At 43.7% G+C, this 18,355-nt stretch overlaps 1 protein-coding gene across 5 annotated transcripts in view; it reads left to right on the forward strand.

Annotated features, from left to right (window-relative positions):
• LOC106606602 (septin-9) overlaps window positions 1–18,355 on the forward strand; it is a 153,203-nt gene that overhangs the window by 114,808 nt on the left and 20,040 nt on the right. For all 5 annotated transcript variants that reach the window (XM_014202917.3, XM_014202919.3, XM_014202918.3 and 2 more), the window contains 3 exons: window positions 10,003–10,221; window positions 17,278–17,406; window positions 17,596–17,677. In XM_014202917.3, coding sequence (XP_014058392.1) covers window positions 10,003–10,221; window positions 17,278–17,406; window positions 17,596–17,677 — 430 coding nt within the window. The remainder of the gene's footprint in view (window positions 1–10,002; window positions 10,222–17,277; window positions 17,407–17,595; window positions 17,678–18,355) is intronic.

The raw sequence follows: 18,355 nt of genomic DNA on the forward strand, positions 1-18,355 counted from the left end.
CTGCACCCCAACTCTAGCTGTCAGAGAACAATTCCACACTGATACACTATGACCTCAGCAAAACAAACAGCCGGCAGTAGCATGACCTGTAATAGGCTACTGCTAATGCTGCTGGCTAATGGCTCGTTCTCTTAGCTTCTCTGAAGAAGGCTCATAGATAATATTATCAGATGGACCTTGTTACAATTAACATTAGGCTAATGATGACTGAGGCAGAAACAGAATGGTAACTAGGCAGAAACAGAATGGTAACCAGGCAGGTTACAGTTGTGCACGTTCGGGCTAAAGACACATCTTAACTGAAAATATAAAGATTTTCATTTTGGAGTGGACTCTTTCATTTCCATTTGAAGCTGTCTTGCTAACTCCTATAGTCAAACATGATTGGCATGACAATGGCCATAGTAGTTAGCTATACAGCACAGACTGATCTGGGACCAGGCTAAGAGGTGGTGTCGCAGGAGGAATCTACAGTTGGTGTAAAAAGATCCTGCTCAAAATAATGAGGAAATGGTCCTATGCATATTTTCACCAGACAATGCTGCATATCTGACCTGAAACTAAGTGCATGAGTGTGCACATTCATGCGTGTCTGTGTGTGTACTTTTGTGACTCTGTGTCGATGTGTGTTTATGTTACACAGGTAGATAATGTCCCTGTACTGTGTAGGCAGTTAGGGGTCCTTGCATTGTCTGTTTTCTGTCAGAAACAGTGACGGGTCAGATAAAGAGAGACAGATAACAGCACTGCAGCATGACTGAATTAACCCCTCAACCCCTCTGTCTGTCTAACATCACTCTGAAACACATTGACCCCATCACTGGAAGTCTATGGTAGGTATGGGGTGCCGTTTGTAAAGTTAAATGTTTGGATGTAGGTTTTATAAGGTTGATGCACATTGTTACAATCTGGAGACGATTACACCTTAAAAATATGTTGGCGTGTTAGAACATGCTCTCTTCGTCGTTTTATGTCTTTTTTGTCCATATATTTTTAAATGAGTGTCTGAGATTGTGTCATGATTTGGGCATACAGATGTGTTTGGTAAACAACTCTACACACACACACACACACACACACACACACACACACACACACACACACACACACACACACAGCAGTACATATCCCCAGCATCAGGTGACAACATCTGCTTTCACAGCCCTGCGGGGTCGTAGGCCACATTCTCAGGAGACCAGAAATGGAGAGGACCCTGGGAAACGGGTTTGGCTACACAAACACACCCACATAGAAGCACAACACTTCCCCGGTTCATTTTGGGGCTTTTCTTTGGGTCTGGCTAGGGGGTATTTGTACCATAATGCAGAGTAATGCCTGGTCTTACTGGCTGGCCTCCGTACTGCTGTGTCAGCCTCTGTCATATGACGGTGACTCATCATGTGTGCACTGTACCTGACAATGGCTTCTGTGTCCCAGGATCTGATGGCTCATCTGCAGTGTTGATGATGCCAGGCTTTCTTTTGTTCTTCACATGCATTGTCATCTCTTCCCCTCTTTCCTCCCTGGTTCTTGACCTGAGAAATTCATAGGAAGAATGAAACCAGGACTCGGTCACAACTAGTTGGACTTTCGACTGTTAGAGGAAGTCTGTTTTCTTGATTAATAATAGTTTGGAGTAGCGTACTCAATTTGCTTTAGAAAGGAGCTTATGGACAAAATGTAATTGTAAACATGTAGACTGGAGAGATGGCTACTCACTCTGGCTGTTAATAAAGCTAGCAGGCGGAACTATCTTCTACCTTCTTTATGGATCCCTCTTTCTTTCTCTTGTTCTCTCTCTCATGAGTCTCGGAATGTGGAGAAAAAGCAACAGATGTTTCTAGAGTACACTCATAAAAAGGTTTGTGACCAGCACAGTGAGGTTGGAAGTGTCCTAGTTGTAGTGCTTATGAATGAGCCCCATTGACATGTTTGACACGGTTCTCAGCAGGCCAGCTGTGTATACTTGTATGACCCCCCCCCCCCCCCCCCCCCCCCATGTCATATCAGTTAGGGGAGGAATGATGTCATAAACATATACACGAAACATGTAAGGCAACACTTCATTTGCATAGTCCCAAATAGATGGTTTATAGATGTTCAGTTGATGTTCAACTAACCGCAGCCCTACCCTTTTTATTAACATCATCCGACCAATGGTGAAAAAATCACATTGGGTTGGAAAACTGAAATAATTAGTGTTTGCACTAATTGGACAAGTTTAGGTAATGTAGTTGTTCCCTGTTTTAAAAAATGTTCTCCCTCCTGACACACAATGTGCAGTAGATGCAGGGCTAGAGATTATAGACAGTGTAGGACAGGTGTCAAACATATGGATCTGGCCTGCGGTGGGGTTTGAGAAAAAAATAACAAACTTTTTGGGAATATGTTTTGGGGGGGGGGGGGGGCTATCCCAATTGACATTGAAATGACTTCAACCAAATGGAAACTGTGTAGAAATGATAATGACCTACATTTACAGTCTCTTCACTCTGTCCAGCTTGACATCAGTCATTTAAACTAATGCTAGACAGTCAGTGAGCATAGAAAATTACAAAAGTGATGGATAGAGGGCTATTTTTGGCATATTTTGACGGCAAGGAAATATAACCAATTTTAAGTGTGGCCCTCGACCTCGGTGAAGACTGAATGCAGCCTGCGGGGCAAAATGACTTTGACAACCCTAGTGTAGTGGTTTTGAGTGGTATTTTCATGTAGGGCCTGTTTGTAGTTAGCTGGCTGGTAAGTGGGAATGCCCCAAGTTATGCATGGAGAGAGTAAATCAGATCTATTCAGTCCCCTCTCCGCTCTTCTCCTGTCTATTCCTCTTCTCTCTCTGGTATTGGGACTTCTGTCTTTATTTACGAAGCAAAGCAACTACATACTCTGCAATGACAGAAGAAAAAAAAACTTTCTTTATGGGCCATAATTGAAAACAGGAGCACAACAATTCCAGTAAATCTGGAAAAGTATTTATATTATTTTGTGGGAATTCTAAAAGTATTTTTCTGTGGATTCTTACGAAATACATGTTTCATGCCAATTTCATCTTGAAATGAAGGAAATCTCAACCTAATTTTAGGTTGACACACCCTTTCACAGCAACAACCTGGTTGAAGAGTTTCAAGGGATAGGAGAGCCCAATGGAATTGGAATCTGGGGATGATTAGATGCCCATAAATGGAGAAGACACATTTCAGTTGAATGCATTCAGTTGTACAACTGACTAGGTATCCCCCTTTCCCTTTCCATGATAAAATGATGAGGACCAGGTTGGGAATTTAGCCATGACACCAGGGTTAACACCCCTACTCTTACAATGAGTGTCACCTAAATAAAGGCATCTTAATTACATGTCCTCCACTCTTTGCAGTGCCATGGGATCTTTAATAACCATAGTGAGTCAGGCCATCTGTTTAACATTGTTTATTTAAAATGTAACCTTTATTTAGCTAGACAAGTCAATTAAGAATAAATTCTTATTTACAATGATGGCCTACACTGGCCAAACCCGGACGACGCTGGGCCAATTGTGCGCCACCCTATGGGATTCCCAATCACGGCCGGTTGTGATACAGCCTGGATTCGAACCAGGGTGTCTGTAGTATCGCCTCTAGCACTGAGATGCAGTACCTTAGACCGCTGCGCCACTCGGGGAAAGACTGCCATCCGAAGGACTGCACATCCCATTCAAAAGACAGATATCCAGTAAATGTATGTAGCCTATGTAATGTAATGTAATGTAATCCACTCAATTCCAGGAAATGATCATTAGAGGGATCCATCCATGACAACATATTGCCTACATAGTGAACCTTATGGTCCCACTGATTGCTGCGGACTGTTACAATTCAACTGACATCTGTTCTACTCAGAAACATTGATAACTCTCCCTACGAATACCCTGTTTATAATGCATTACAATCACATAGCTTCATGTGCCATGCATAATGCTTTATAACACTACATAGAATGTTCATAACCATTTTATAATTAGAAAGGTAGAGATAATCCATGAAAGTTCCAGAAACGGGTTCATCTTCACTTGGACTCATATCTACAATCTGCGGCTTATTAGGGTTTGTTTTATCCTTAAGGTGGTTTGTTGTCAGCTAGCAAACACAGTGATAATGTCGAGGTTGTTCACATTCTGGGAAACCGACTGGAACCATACTCAATGGATGACATGTTTTTAAAGATGAGACACACACGACCCTCATCCATTCCTCTGCTTTTCTTGTCTGGTTAACCTTCTCTCCCTGTCCCCGTGAGATAATGTGCTGCTAATGTCTCCCAGCTGTTTAGGTTAAATTGCCAACCAGATGTTCTGGCTAATGAAGGGGTTAGGGTCATTTCAGATTTATAGGGTCATTTTCCAAAAAGCACTCAGACACCTATGTTTCGGCGCTGCACAGCGCAGGCCAAGGCATCCCGGAATATCAAATACTACATCCAATCAGTTCCATGTTATGCACTTTGGCAAGACATATTGGCTGACATACTGTAGAGCCCTCAAACTCAACTCTGGACTAGGAAGCCAGTTCCACTGCCTTTTTTTCATTGTTCCCCTCTAACCAGGGACTGATTTAGACCTGGGACATCAGGTATGTGCAGTTAACTATCAGGTAGAACAGAAAATCAGCAGGCCCCGTACGTCGTAGGGTAAGAGTTGAATACCCCTGCTGTCGAGTTTTTAGAGTTAGTTTACTTAATTTCCAGGTCTCCTTGAAGAGGGGTTTTAACCTCCAGGGATTTGATTGTGGTTAAACAAAGGCTACATTTACTTCACCAAGTTGCACAACGTTTTAGCAGTGCAGTCAGACAAAGGTTGTCTGGTCCTCTTGTATGTGCTGTTGGTTGGTAGTGTACCTAGTGTCATCTGGTTCATGAGCTGTCAACGTACAAAGCTAGGGTTGTTACAATCCTTTGAATCGTGATACTGGTATCGTCACGTTCCTATAGAGTGTCACCCTCTAAACCCTCGAAACTAAATGTTTCTTAACAACCAGGAATGGGAGATTAGTGTGTGTTTCTATTTACTTGTTAAACAGGCCCAAACACAGCCAAGACGTACCCAGCTCTCTGGCTCCCTGTAGAGGGAACAGACCGGTACATGTATTGCCCATCCTCCCAAAGGGGTGCTGCAGTGTCCCCTGAAGAGGGAAGGAAAAAGAGACCAGCTGTGACTCTTATTTAACGAAGAGAGGGTCGAGACTCTGTCGCCTTGTTAACCATGATCCTTCACTCCTCACCTTGCAGAGCCTGTTGTAACACTCATCATAGCAGTTCTGTACCATGGTCAGATAGAGTTATGCCCTGTCCTCTCCAAAGGGGTTCTGCGGTGTCCCCTGATGGGAAGGGAAAGGGCTGAGCAGTGACTCTATTTGGGATGGTCACTGCGTCGTCTTGTCTCTGTAACCATGGAGATAAGGCATTGCACCTAACCTCACCCAATGAGTCTTTTACATCAGTCAGAGCCTTTTGTAAGTAACTCTGTTTACAGTACGTGACTGGCATATGAGGTTAGCTGGACATACAGTACCAGTCAAAAGTTTGGACACACCTACTCATTCAAGGGTTTTTCTTTATTTTACTATTTTCTGCATTGTAGAATAATAGTGAAGACATCAAAACTATGAAATAACAAATAAAACAATCATGTAGTAGCCAAAAAAGTGTTAAACAAATTTTATACAGTGCTCAAAAAAATAAAGGGAACACTTAAACAACACAATGTAACTCCAAGTCAATCACACTTCTGTGAAATCAAACTGTCCACTTAGGAAGCAACACTGATTGACAATGCATTTCACATGCTGTTGTGCAAATGGAAAAGACAACAGGTGGAAATTATAGGCAATTAGCAAGACACCCCCAATAAAGGAGTGGTTCTGCAGGTGGTGACCACAGACCACTTCTCAGTTCCTATGCTTCCTGGCTGATGTTTTGGTCACTTTTGAATGCTGGCGGTGCTTTCACTCTAGTGGTAGCATGAGACGGAGTCTACAACCCACACAAGTGGCTCAGGTAGTGCAGCTCATCCAGGATGGCACATCAATGCGAGCTGTGGCAAGAAGGTTTGCTGTGTCTGTCAGCGTAGTGTCCAGAGCATGGAGGCGCTACCAGGAGACAGGCCAGTACATCAGGAGACGTGGAGGAGGCCGTAGGAGGGCAACAACCCAGCAGCAGGACCGCTACCTCCGCCTTTGTGCACGGAGGAGCAGGAGGAGCACTGCCAGAGCCCTGCAAAATGACCTCCAGCAGGCCACAAATGTGCATGTGTCTGCTCAAACGGTCAGAAACAGACTCCATGAGGGTGGTATGAGGGCCCGACGTCCACAGGTGGGGGTTGTGCTTATAGCCCAACACCGTGCAGGACTTTTGGCATTTGCCAGAGAACACCAAGATTGGCAAATTTGCCACTGGCGCCCTGTGTTCTTCACAGATGAAAGCAGGTTCACACTGAGCACATGTGACAGACGTGACAGAGTCTGGAGACGCCATAGAGAACGTTCTGCTGCCTGCAACATCCTCAGCAGTTCCTGCAAGAGGAAGGCATTGATGCTATGGACTGGCCCGCCCGTTCCCCAGACCTGAATCCAATTGAGCACATCTGGGACATCATGTCTCGCTCCATCCACCAACGCCACGTTGCACCACAGACTGTCCAGGAGTTGGCGGATGCTTTAGTCCAGGTCTGGGAGGAGATCCCTCAGGAGACCATCCGCCACCTCATCAGGAGCATGCCCAGGCGTTGTAGGGAGGTCATACAGGCACGTGGAGGCCATACACACTACTGAGCCTCATTTTGACTTGTTTTAAGGACATTACATCAAAGTTGGATTAGCCTGTAGTGTGGTTTTCCACTTTAATTTTGAGTGTGACTCCAAATCCAGACCTCCATGGGTTGATAAATTGGATTTCCATTGATTATTTTTGTGTGATTTTGTTGTCAGCACATTCAACTATGTAAAGAAAAAAGTATTTAATAAGATTATTTCATTCATTCAGATCTAGGATGTGTTATTTTAGTGTTCCCTTAATTTTTTTGAGCAGTGTATTTCAGATTCTTCAAAGTAGCCACCCTTTGCCTTGATGACAGCTTTGCACACTCCTGGCATTCTCTCAAACAGCTTCATGAGGTAGTCACCTGGAATACATTTCAATTAACAGGTGTGTCTTGTTAAGTTCATTTGTGGAATTTCTTTCCTTAATGCGTTTGAGCCAATCAGTTGTGTTGTGACAAGGTAGGGGTGGTATACAGAAGATGGCCCTATTTGGTAAAATACGAAGTCCATATTATGGCAAGAACAGCTCAAATAAGCAAAGAGAAACGACAGTCCATCATTACTTTGACATGAAGATCAGTCTATCTGGAAAATGTCAAGAACTTTGAACATTTCTATAAGTGCAGTTGCAAAAACCATCAGGCGCTATGATGAAACTGGCTCTCATGAGGACAGCCACAGGAAACGAAGACCCAGAGTTCATTGGAGTTACCAGCCTCAGAAAATGCATCCCAAATAAATGCTTCACAGAGTTCAAGTAACAGACATATCTCATTGTCAACTGTTCAGAGGAGACTGCGTGAATCAGGTTTTCATGGTCGAATTGCTGCAAAGAGACCACTACTAAAGGACACCAATAATAAGAAGATGCTTACTTGGGCCAAGAAACACGAGCAATGGACATAAGACCAGTGGAAGTCTGTCCTTTGGTCGGAGTCCAAATTTTAGATTTTTGGTTTCAACCGCCGTGTCTTTGTGAGACGCAGAGTAGCTATCCCATCTGGTTTGCGCTTAGTAGGACTATCATTTGCATCATCTGCATCAGATGACCTGGCCTCCTCAATCACCTGACCTCAACCCAATTGAGATGGTTTGGAATGGGTTGGACCGCAGAGTGAAGGAAAAGCAGCCAACAAGTGCTCAGCATATGTGTGAACTCTTTCAAGACTGTTGGAAAAGCATTCCAGGTGAAGAATTGGTTCCTGGTTGAGAGTGCCCAGAGTGCGCAAAGCTGTCATCAAGGCAAAGAGTGGCTACTTTGAAGAATCTCAAATATATTTGTATTTGTTAAACACGTTTTTGGTTACTACATGATTCCGTATGTTGTATTTCATAGTTTTGATGTCTTCACTATTATTCTACAATGTAGAATATAGTAAAAATAAAGAAACCCTTGAATGAGTAGGTGTATCCAAACTTTGGACTGGTACTGTAGATAGCCTGGTCACCAGGTCTGTTTGTGCTTCAGCCAACTCCTCAGTCATCCTTTCTTCTACTGTATGCCATGACAACACACATGACAGAAGAGTTGGCTGAAGCACAAACATTCTGGTCACCAGATCTATCTATGACCAACCACCCTCATATGCCAGTCAAGAACTGTAAGCGCAGGGTAGAGCCAGGTATTGGAAGTTAGAATAGTGAATGTTGATCAGTATTATTCTGTACCTGTTGCAGTGGAAACTACTAGAGGAGAGGGTCCTGCATAACTGTTGACTGGTGTCTGGACCAGGATGGGGAAGTGGTGTGGAGGCCAGCTAGAGCTAGTTCCCTATAGGCTAGGTGTGTCTCTAACTCTGCCTGTTTCTATAGAAACATTTACTTTGACATCATACTCAATTCACAAGACTTTTCTTTTGAAAACAGACTGGTATCAAGTGTTATCAGGGAACACGATATACTAGCCTATTATCTTCCTACCAGAACCCAGTGTAGTAGTAGTCTTTACAGTGAACTCTGGGATTTTCCTGGGTTTCTCTCTTCAGTGTTGTTGTTATCGGAGTTGTAACTAGCTGGAGGGAGGAGGGATGGAATCTTGATGGCTGTAAAATTCTTGGCAGCCTGCCATGGTGGCTCCAAGACAGGAGCTGACTGTCCTCCTTGACGTTTGTGTGTTTGTCAGTCATCCTTAATAGCACTGTTGATTCCAGAGTTGTGAGTAGGCCAGGTTACAGCCCCAGTGATTTCTCTCTTTTTCACTCTCTCATCAGCAGGACACACCATATTAAACAATATGCCTGGTGATCAGGCACCACCCAGCATACATAGTTAACTTGAGTTAGAATCTGCAGGGGGGTCCTCCTGTAACTCAGGAAAATATACAGAATATTATTCTATGAATGTATACAAGTCCTGCAGTCTTCAGACAAATATGTACTGTGTATCTAACCCTCAGTAGAGACTGTTTACTTCAGTATGACTGTTGAGTAAGTGTGTGACTGCAGAAGGCTCTGGGTGGTGCTGAAACACGATTGGTTCAGTACTTCAGAAGGCTCTGGGTGGTGCTGAAACACGATTGGTTCAGTACTTCAGAAGGCTCTGGGTGGTGCTGAAACACGATTGGTTCAGTACTTCAGAAGGCTCTGGGTGGTGCTGAAACACGATTGGTTCAGTACTTCAGAAGGCTCTGGGTGGTGCTGAAACACGGTTGGTTCAGTACTGCAGAAGGCATGGGGGGGGGGGCTTTCTTTAAATTTCCTTAGTTTATGGTCTGCTAGTCTACACCTTGTCAACTTTTACACTGTCTCCCCAGCTCCAACACACACACATACCACAGGTAGTTGTCTGTTAGTATTAGCAGGGCTTTGGCCCATGTTAGGTCCTAATGTATGGATATTTGTTCAGACTAGTGTGTGGTCTCTAGCCCAGGTCTAGCTAGGTTATTATGTCTAGCTCGTAACTAGCTCCTCACAGCTGTGAAGAAAACCTATCCTTCCAACTCCTTCACTTGTTTCTGATGACACAGCAATATGGTTCTGCTATTCTTATGTTATACTCACTGTATATGTTTAGTGGAGTATACTAACTGTATAAGTTGGTTACTTGAATGTATAAGGGTTTTGTTATCTTGCTACTTTAAATGATTTTCTTTATTTCACAGTAGGAAGCTCATGTAATGTGTCCAGTATGTTTCAAAGATACATGATCACACGAGAGGAAATAAATGGTTTATCCACTTGTACTGATATGTATTTCTCTCTCCCTCTCTCCTCAGGGTCAGAGGTCACTACCAGCTACAGCAGTAGAGCCATGTCTGAGGTGGCCGTGCCCGAGATGATGCCACCCCCGGCGGTGCCCGCAGCGTGCCAGGCGGAGAAGCCTGTGCCAGGTCCTGGCATGGGGGACTTCAGCTATGTGGGCATCGATGCCATCCTGGAACAGATGCGGAGGAAAGCCATGAAACAGGGCTTCGAACTCAACATCATGGTAGTAGGTGAGTTAACATGAAGAGAGAGAACACACCAACACAAACAGATCAAATTCAATCAATCACATTTATTTTATAAAGCCCTTTTACATCACCTGTGCTTTACAAATACCCAGCCTAAAACGCCATCGAGCAAGCAATGCAAATGCCATACAGACACGCACACACACGCACACACACACACAATCAGCACAACATCATGGTAGAGGATGAGTTAACATGGTGAGAGACGAATGCATGTGTACTGTATATGATCATAGGTTTACATCAAATGAGCTCAAGATCCTGGTCTGCTGTTATCCAGCCTGAAGAAACACATGCCAGAAGGTGGTGGTGTGTGATAGGGACCAGGTTGTGGTTACAGTGAGAGGCTGTTATCCTCTCCTGTGTTATTCAAGGAGGATATATCTCTAATTTAACAAGATGATCTCTCTAAGAACGCTCTCATTTTCACACACACACACATTTACCCCCCCCCCCCCCCACACACACACACACACACATACAGTCTTTTGACACTCCCACATCAGTGTGTGATGGCTCCTTTCTGAAACGGTCGATTTTTACAACACACACCTTCCTTCACCAGAGACCAGCCACTATAAAACCCCTTTGCCATGCTGTCTCCACACCATGTCTCCATTTGATGATGTCGCGACTGTCAGTCTGCTCTGTGGGTTCTTTCCGTGGATAAAACGTCTCACTTAGACTACAGCCTACAGGGGTACTTCAAGGAAGGAGGATGCAGACTCATCCATGGAAAAGAAAATGCAAAATGACCACTTATTCTCCTGCAGTGTATATGTGCACTCAGGTGTAATTTGTCATTTAAGTCTGCCTGTGAGAACAGAGCTGTAGGGAAGGAGACAGAATACAGGACGTTAGGTTAATGTTTGAATTTCTCTGCTACAGACTGCTCTGGTATATAATAAGTGTACTGAACAAAAATATAAATGCAACAATTTCAACGATTTTACTGAGTTACAGTTCATATAAGGATATCAGTCAATTGAAATAAATTCATTAGGCCCTAATCTATGGATTTCACGACTGGGCAGGGGCACAGCCATGGTTGGGCCTTGGAGGGCGTAGGCCCACCCACTTGTCAGCCAGGCCCAGCCAATCAGAATGAGTTTTTCCCCACAAAAGGGCTTTATTACTGACAGAAATACTCCTCAGCACCACCCCCACTCCCCCTCAGACAATCCCGCAGGTGAAGAAGCCGGATGTGGAGGTCCTGGGCTGACGTGGTTACATGTGGTCTGCGGTTGTGAGACCGGTTGAACGTACTGCCAAATTCTCAAAAACGACATCGGACGCAGCTTATGGTAGAGAAATGAACATTCAATTCTCTGGCAACAGCTCTGGTGCACATTCCTGTAGTCAGCATGCCAATTGCACGCTACCCTCAACTTGAGACATCTGTGGCATTGTGTTGTGTGACAAAACTGCACATTTTATAGTGGCCTTTTGTTGTCCCCAGCACAAGGTGCACCTCTGTAATGATCATGCTTTTTAATCAGCTTCTTGATATGCCACACCTTTCAAGTGGAGGAATTATCTTGGTAAAGGAGAAATCCTCACTAACAGGGATGTAAACTTAAATTTGAGAGAAATAAGCTTTTTTGCGCGAATGGAAAATGTTTGATTTTTGTTCAGTGTGTATTATACAGAGGATATATAGAAAGGATGAAGAGTTGGAATGAAAAGTACACGACACTCCTCTCACATCAATCATGCCTCATAAGAATCCCCCATACTGTATAGTATTGTCCTACATGGAACTGTCTCATAGGAATCCCCCATACTGTATAGTGGTGTGTCCTACATGGAACTGTCTCATAGGAATCCCCCATACTGTATAGTGGTGTGTCCTACATGGAACTGTCTCATAGGAATCCCCCATACTGTATAGTGGTGTGTCCTACATGGAACTGTCTCATAAGAATCCCCCATACTGTATAGTGGTGTGTCCTACATGGAACTGTCTCATAAGAATCCCCCGTACTGTATAGTGGTGTGTCCTACATGGAACTGTCTCATAAGAATCCCCCGTACTGTATAGTGGTGTGTCCTACATGGAACTGTCTCATAAGAATCCCCCATACTGTATAGTGGTGTGTCCTACATGGAACTGTCTCATAGGAATCCCCCATACTGTATAGTGGTGTGTCCTACATGGAACTGTCTCATAGGAATCCCCCATACTGTATAGTGGTGTGTCCTACATGGAACTGTCTCATAAGAATCCTCCATACTGTATAGTGGTGTGTCCTACATGGAACTGTCTCCTAAGAATCCCCCATACTGTATAGTGGTGTGTCCTACATGGAACTGTCTCATAAGAATCCCCCATACTGTATAGTGGTGTGTCCTACATGGAACTGTCTCCTAAGAATCCCCCATACTGTATAGTGGTGTGTCCTACATGGAACTGCATTTTGAATCCTCTTTAGAAAGGTCAGTATACAGTAGTTCCGCTGAGTGGGACACATCTACATGTTCTTCAGCCTACTTTTCTGTACTGCACTGGAAGTGGGTGAGAGGGTGTGTGGGTAGGGTAATGAGGGGGTTGAGGGGTGAGGCAGGGCCCAGGGTTAGTGTCTGTTCTCTCTCTCTCTCTCTGTGATGTGGAGTCTGCCTACAAATCTACATTCCTCTCACATTCCCCTGTGGTTGGTCCTGGTGTCCTGGGAGCTCGGCAACGTGCCACCCTTTCAGCTCAGGGCTGACTGTAGGCTACGCCATCACTAAAGACATGAGACCCTGGCAGATGGACACACACGTGTGTGTGTATATATATATATATATATATATATATATATATATATATATATATATATATATATATATATATATATATATATTCTCTACCGTTCAAAAGTTTGGGGTCACTTAGAAATGTCCTTGTTTTTGAAAGAAAGGCAAAAACAAAATTCCATTAAAATAACAAACTGATCAGAAATACAGTGTAGACATTGTTATTGTTGTAAATTACTATTGTAGCTGGAAAGGGCAGATTTTTTTAATGGAATATCTACATAGGCGTACGGAGGCCCATTATCAGCAACCATCACTCCTGTGTTCCCCATGGCACGTTGTTAGCTAATCCAAGTTTATCATTTTAAAAGGCTAATTGATCATTAGAAAACCCTTTTGCAATTATGTTAGCACAGCTGAAAACTGTTGTTCTGATTAATAAAGCAGTAAAACTGGCTTTCTTTAGACCAGTTGAGTATCTGGAGCTTCAGCATTTGTGTGTTCGATTACAGGCTGAAAAATGACCAGAAACAAAGGACTTTCTTCTGAAACTCGTCAGTCTATTCTTGTTCTGAGAAATGAAGGCTATTCCATGCGAGAAATTGCCAAGAAACTGAAGATCTCGTACATCGCTGTGTAATACTCCCTTCACAAACAGCGCAAACTGGCTTTAACCAGAATAGAAAGAGGAGTGGGAGGCCCCGGTGCATAACTGAGCAAGAGGACAAGTGCATTAGTGTCTAGTTTGAGAAACAGACGCCTCACAAGTCCTCAACTTGCAGCTTTATTAAATAGTACCTGCAAAACACCAGTTTCAACGTCAACAGTGAAGAGGCAACTCCAGGATGCTGGCTTTCTAGGCAGAATTGCAAAGAAAAAGCCATATGTCAGACTGGCCAATAAAATATTAAGATATGCAAAAGAACAGACACTGGACAGAGGAAGATTGTAAAAAGGTGTTATGGACAGACAAATCCAAGTTTGAGGTGTTCGGATCACATAGAAGAACATTCGTGAGAGGAGGAAAAAATGAAAAGATGCTGGAGGAGTGCTAAACGCCATCCGTCAAGCATGTGGTGGAGGCAATGTGATGGTCTGGGGGTGCTTTGGTGGTGATAAAGTGGGAGATTTGTACAGGGTAAAAGGGATCTTGAAGAAGGAAGGCTATCACTTCATTTTGCAACGCCGTGCCATACCCTGTGGACAGCGCTTCATTGGAGCCAATTTCCTCCCACAACAGGACAATGACCCAAAGCACAGCTCCAAACTATGAAATAACTATTTAAGGAAGAAGCAGTCCGCTTGTATTCTGTCTGTGCTGGCCACTCCATTATAGTCAGCGGATCTTAACCCTATTGAGCTGTTGTGGGAGCAGCTTGACCGTATGGTATGTAGAAGTGCCCATCAAGCCAATCCAACTTCTGGGAGGTGCTTCAGGAAGCATGGGGTGAAATCTCTTCAGATTACCTTCACAAATTTACAACTAGAATACAACTAGAATGCAAGGCTGTAATTTCTACAAATGGAGGATCCTTTGACGAAAGCAAAGTTTGAAGGACACAGTTATTACATCAATTATAAATCATTATTTATAACCTTGTCAATGTCTTGATGTCTATTTCCTATTCATTTTGCAACTCATTTCATGTATGTTTTCATGGAAAACAAGGACATTTCTAAGTGACCTCAAACTTTTGAACGGTATCTAATGATACCTCCACAATCCTTATATGATAACCAGCCGTGACCCTCAGTCACACACTACTAATCTAATGATACCTCCACACTCCTTATATGATAACCAGCTGTGACCCTCAGTCACACACTACTAATCTAACGATACAAGCATCTAAGAGTAGAAGGGCTGATCTAGGATCAGGTCCTCCCTGTCTATAACAATCTGATTCATTATCTAAAATGCAGAACGTATCCTAGATCAGCACAACTACTCTGAGATGGTTATTAATGTTTAATACACCTGTATTGTTGTATTGATACCCTGTCCTTCCTCTCCACAATCTGGCTGGACTTTGGGTCCAGCCATTCAGCTAGGGGGGGATCAGCATGTCTACAGCCCATCCCACTGAGCCCTGACCTTGGCCCCGTAGCTCACAGGATTCCCCTCTTCAGGCTCAGCCACTCATACCAACCGTTCAGGGGAATTCTAGACCCCTAAAAAATGTGATACAGTACCACTGGTATGGGACTTAAACAGCATGAGCACAGGGTTGGTATTGGCCTGGATAGTCCACATCTCCTTAACAATCACATCGGTCCCCGAACGGGCAATTTGAGTTTTCATAACAGATTAATAATCCAAAATGTATTGTATGGCAAGGGTTTTTGATTGGAGTACAGTAAGTGGTTAATTGTCATACTTGGTAGAAAGACTGGAGAGGCTCTAACACAGATGTGTTGTAAAGGGACGATGCTGTACTACTTCCCACAATGTTAGAGGTCAGAAGTCAAGACACTGAGGGCCCGGTCATTAATCAGTTGTTTGAAGCCTTAAATCCCAAATGAAGTTTCAACATATAAACCTCCATTATTTAATGTTTGTGTGTGAACACTTACTAAGAACACCAGAGGCCCTGAGCTCCAGTCTGTGTTGACTTAACCAGAAAGTGAACTAAACTGTGTGTGTGTTACCTGTCCAGGGGTCATAAACACTACCCTCTCCCTCGTTAACCCACAGTTGATCCCAGGGGCCAAAAGTGATGTTGGTGGTAGTCAGATGCTACAGGCAATCTTTTGGGTCCATGCACAGTATGTTGTTCCCTAATTCTAGAATGTTCAGGGTTCTGTCTAGTCCAGCTTTTCAATCTATCTCTCCCATGTCCTCTATCTTCTGACCCCCCCCCCCCCCCACACACACACACACACACCCCTCTCCAGCTGGTTCCTCTCTACTGCTGATAGAGCAGAGCTCTTCTCCAGACTGCAGTGTTACATGTCTACCCAGTGTTGCAGATGGCGGTCACATGTCCTGCCCAACAGCTGTTCCAGTCTGTTTTAATACTCTATTGCAGGGATCATCAACTAGATTCAGCCGCGGGACTTTTTTTTCTGAAGCGGATGGTCATGGGGTCCGGAACATTATTATAAATCATTTGTAGACTAAATGGACAGAAAGGGGCCCAAAGTCATATAATATTAGACTAAAACAGAATCATTTCAAACCTTGCTTCCATTTGTATATGTTCACATACATCTCTCTATTATGCCTGGGAATACTTTCCCCCAAAAAATCACTTGGAGCTGGACATAAAGACTGTGTGTTTATAGTCTTATGTCCAGTAATACAAAATAGTTTACAGTTAGGGAACCCTGCTGTATCGGGAGAGATAAGAGATCAGGGGGAGGTGTGTGTGTGCGTCATAGACTTATGGTGCGTGTGTGTGACCCAAAGGTCTTTATCAACAATGGGCAGTTTTCTAGTGCAGTGATCTGAGCCAGCGTCAGCTGCACAAACCACAGACGGATGAGTTTCACACTTATGGAAGACTGGGTTTCTCCAACCAACTGCTCTATGGCGGATAAGGCTCAGTGGGGTTTAATTGACAGCAGAGCTCTTCCCCAGACTGCATGTCTGTGCCCTGAAAAGACATGTATTTCCTTTAGGCCAACTTTAATGGACGGGAGGGAGAGTGGGAGGGAGGGAGGGCCTTGGCCAAGTGACTGAGTCATTATTCTGTACTTGGGTCTCATATCAGAGCCACAGAGAAAATTGTGAAAAAGGCACCGACATAACGTGTGTGTGTGCGGGGAGGCCTTACTGCAGACACCTGTAACTTCTCGCCCACTGCAGCCAAAATCTTGTGAAATAGTCTCTTTCTCCCCTGAGTGGCTGTGACAGGCTGGTGTTAAACTCTGTTTATCTCAGTGTGAAATAATGAGGCCATGCTAGTCAGTCATTACACCACTGGAATGAACCTGTTAGTGGGAAGAGTGTCTGAAGAATGTTCTGGAGAAAGGTGAGAGGAAGTCCACCATTGTCAGAGTAGTCTATTCCCTACAGTCACACTAGATGAGAAGGTATTGGTTTGAATCAAGGCATGGGCTACTGTTTCCCTTCATTGTAGAGTTTCTGTTATTGTGTGTAGCTCAGTTGATAGAGCATGGTGCTTGCAGCTCCAGGGTTGTGGGCTTGATTCCCACAGGGGATCAGTACGAATCAAACATATAAATATGTATGTACTCATTATTTACTGTAAGTCACTCTGAATAAGAGGGTCTGTTAAGTGACTAAAATGTAAGTTGTGGCTTTATTGTATTTATTTGTGTGTGTGTGTGTGTGTGTAGGGCAGAGCGGCCTAGGGAAGTCCACTCTGATGAACACTCTGTTCAAGTCCAAGGTGAGCCGTAAGTCAGTGCAGGCCACGTCCCAGGAGAAGATCCCCAAGACCATCCATATCAAGTCTGTCAGCCACGGTGAGAGGAGGAAGAGATCACTCACACTGTTTCTTTCACTCTTTCTTTTCTGCACCTCTCTAGCTCCATCTTTCACTTCATCCATCTCACTCTCTACTCAGTCTACCCTGTGTTGTGATTACAGTCTGAGGTACATTTGGCCTCTCAGAGGTGCTTGTATTCAATCTAATTGTGTCTGTCTGTGTTCAGACATTGAGGAGAAGGGGGTGAGGATGAAACTAACTGTTATCGACACGCCCGGCTTCGGGGATCAGATCAACAACGAGAACTGGTACAGTAACAGTACAATCCATAGCTGAAATGTTATTTATAATGTGCTTATATTTGTATGTGCATAGATATATCCTATCTATGTGTATATACAGTTGAAGTCAGAGGTTTACATACACCTTAGTCAAATAGATTTAAACTCAGTTTTTCATAATTCCTGACATTTAATCCAAGTAAAATTCCCTGTCTTAGGTCAGTTAGGATCACCACTTTATTTTAAGAATGTGAAATGTCAGAATAATAGTAGAGAGAAGGATTTATTTCAGCTTTTATTTCTTTCATCACATTCCCAGTGGGTCAGAAGTTTACATACACTCAATTAGTATTTGGTAGCATTGCCTATAAATTGTTTAACTTGGGTCAAACGTTTTGGGTAACCTTCCACAAGCTTCCCACAATAAGTTGGGTGAATTTTGGCCCATTCCTCCTGACAGAGCTGGTGTAACTGAGTCAGGTTTGTAGGCCTCCTTGCTCGCACACACTTTCAGGTCTGCCCACAACTTTGCTATAGGATTGAGGTCAGGGCTTTGTGATGGCCACACACATATTGTTGTCCTTAAGCCATTTTGCCACAACTTTGGAAGTATGCTTGGGGTCATTGTCCATTTGGAAGACCCATTTGCGACCAAGCTTTAACTTCCTGACTGATGTCTTGAGATGTTGCTTCAATATATCCACA

This window comes from Salmo salar, chromosome 03 (assembly GCF_965601325.2).
Source record: "Salmo salar chromosome 03, fSalSal1, whole genome shotgun sequence".
Taxonomy (NCBI): Eukaryota; Metazoa; Chordata; class Actinopteri; order Salmoniformes; family Salmonidae; genus Salmo; species Salmo salar.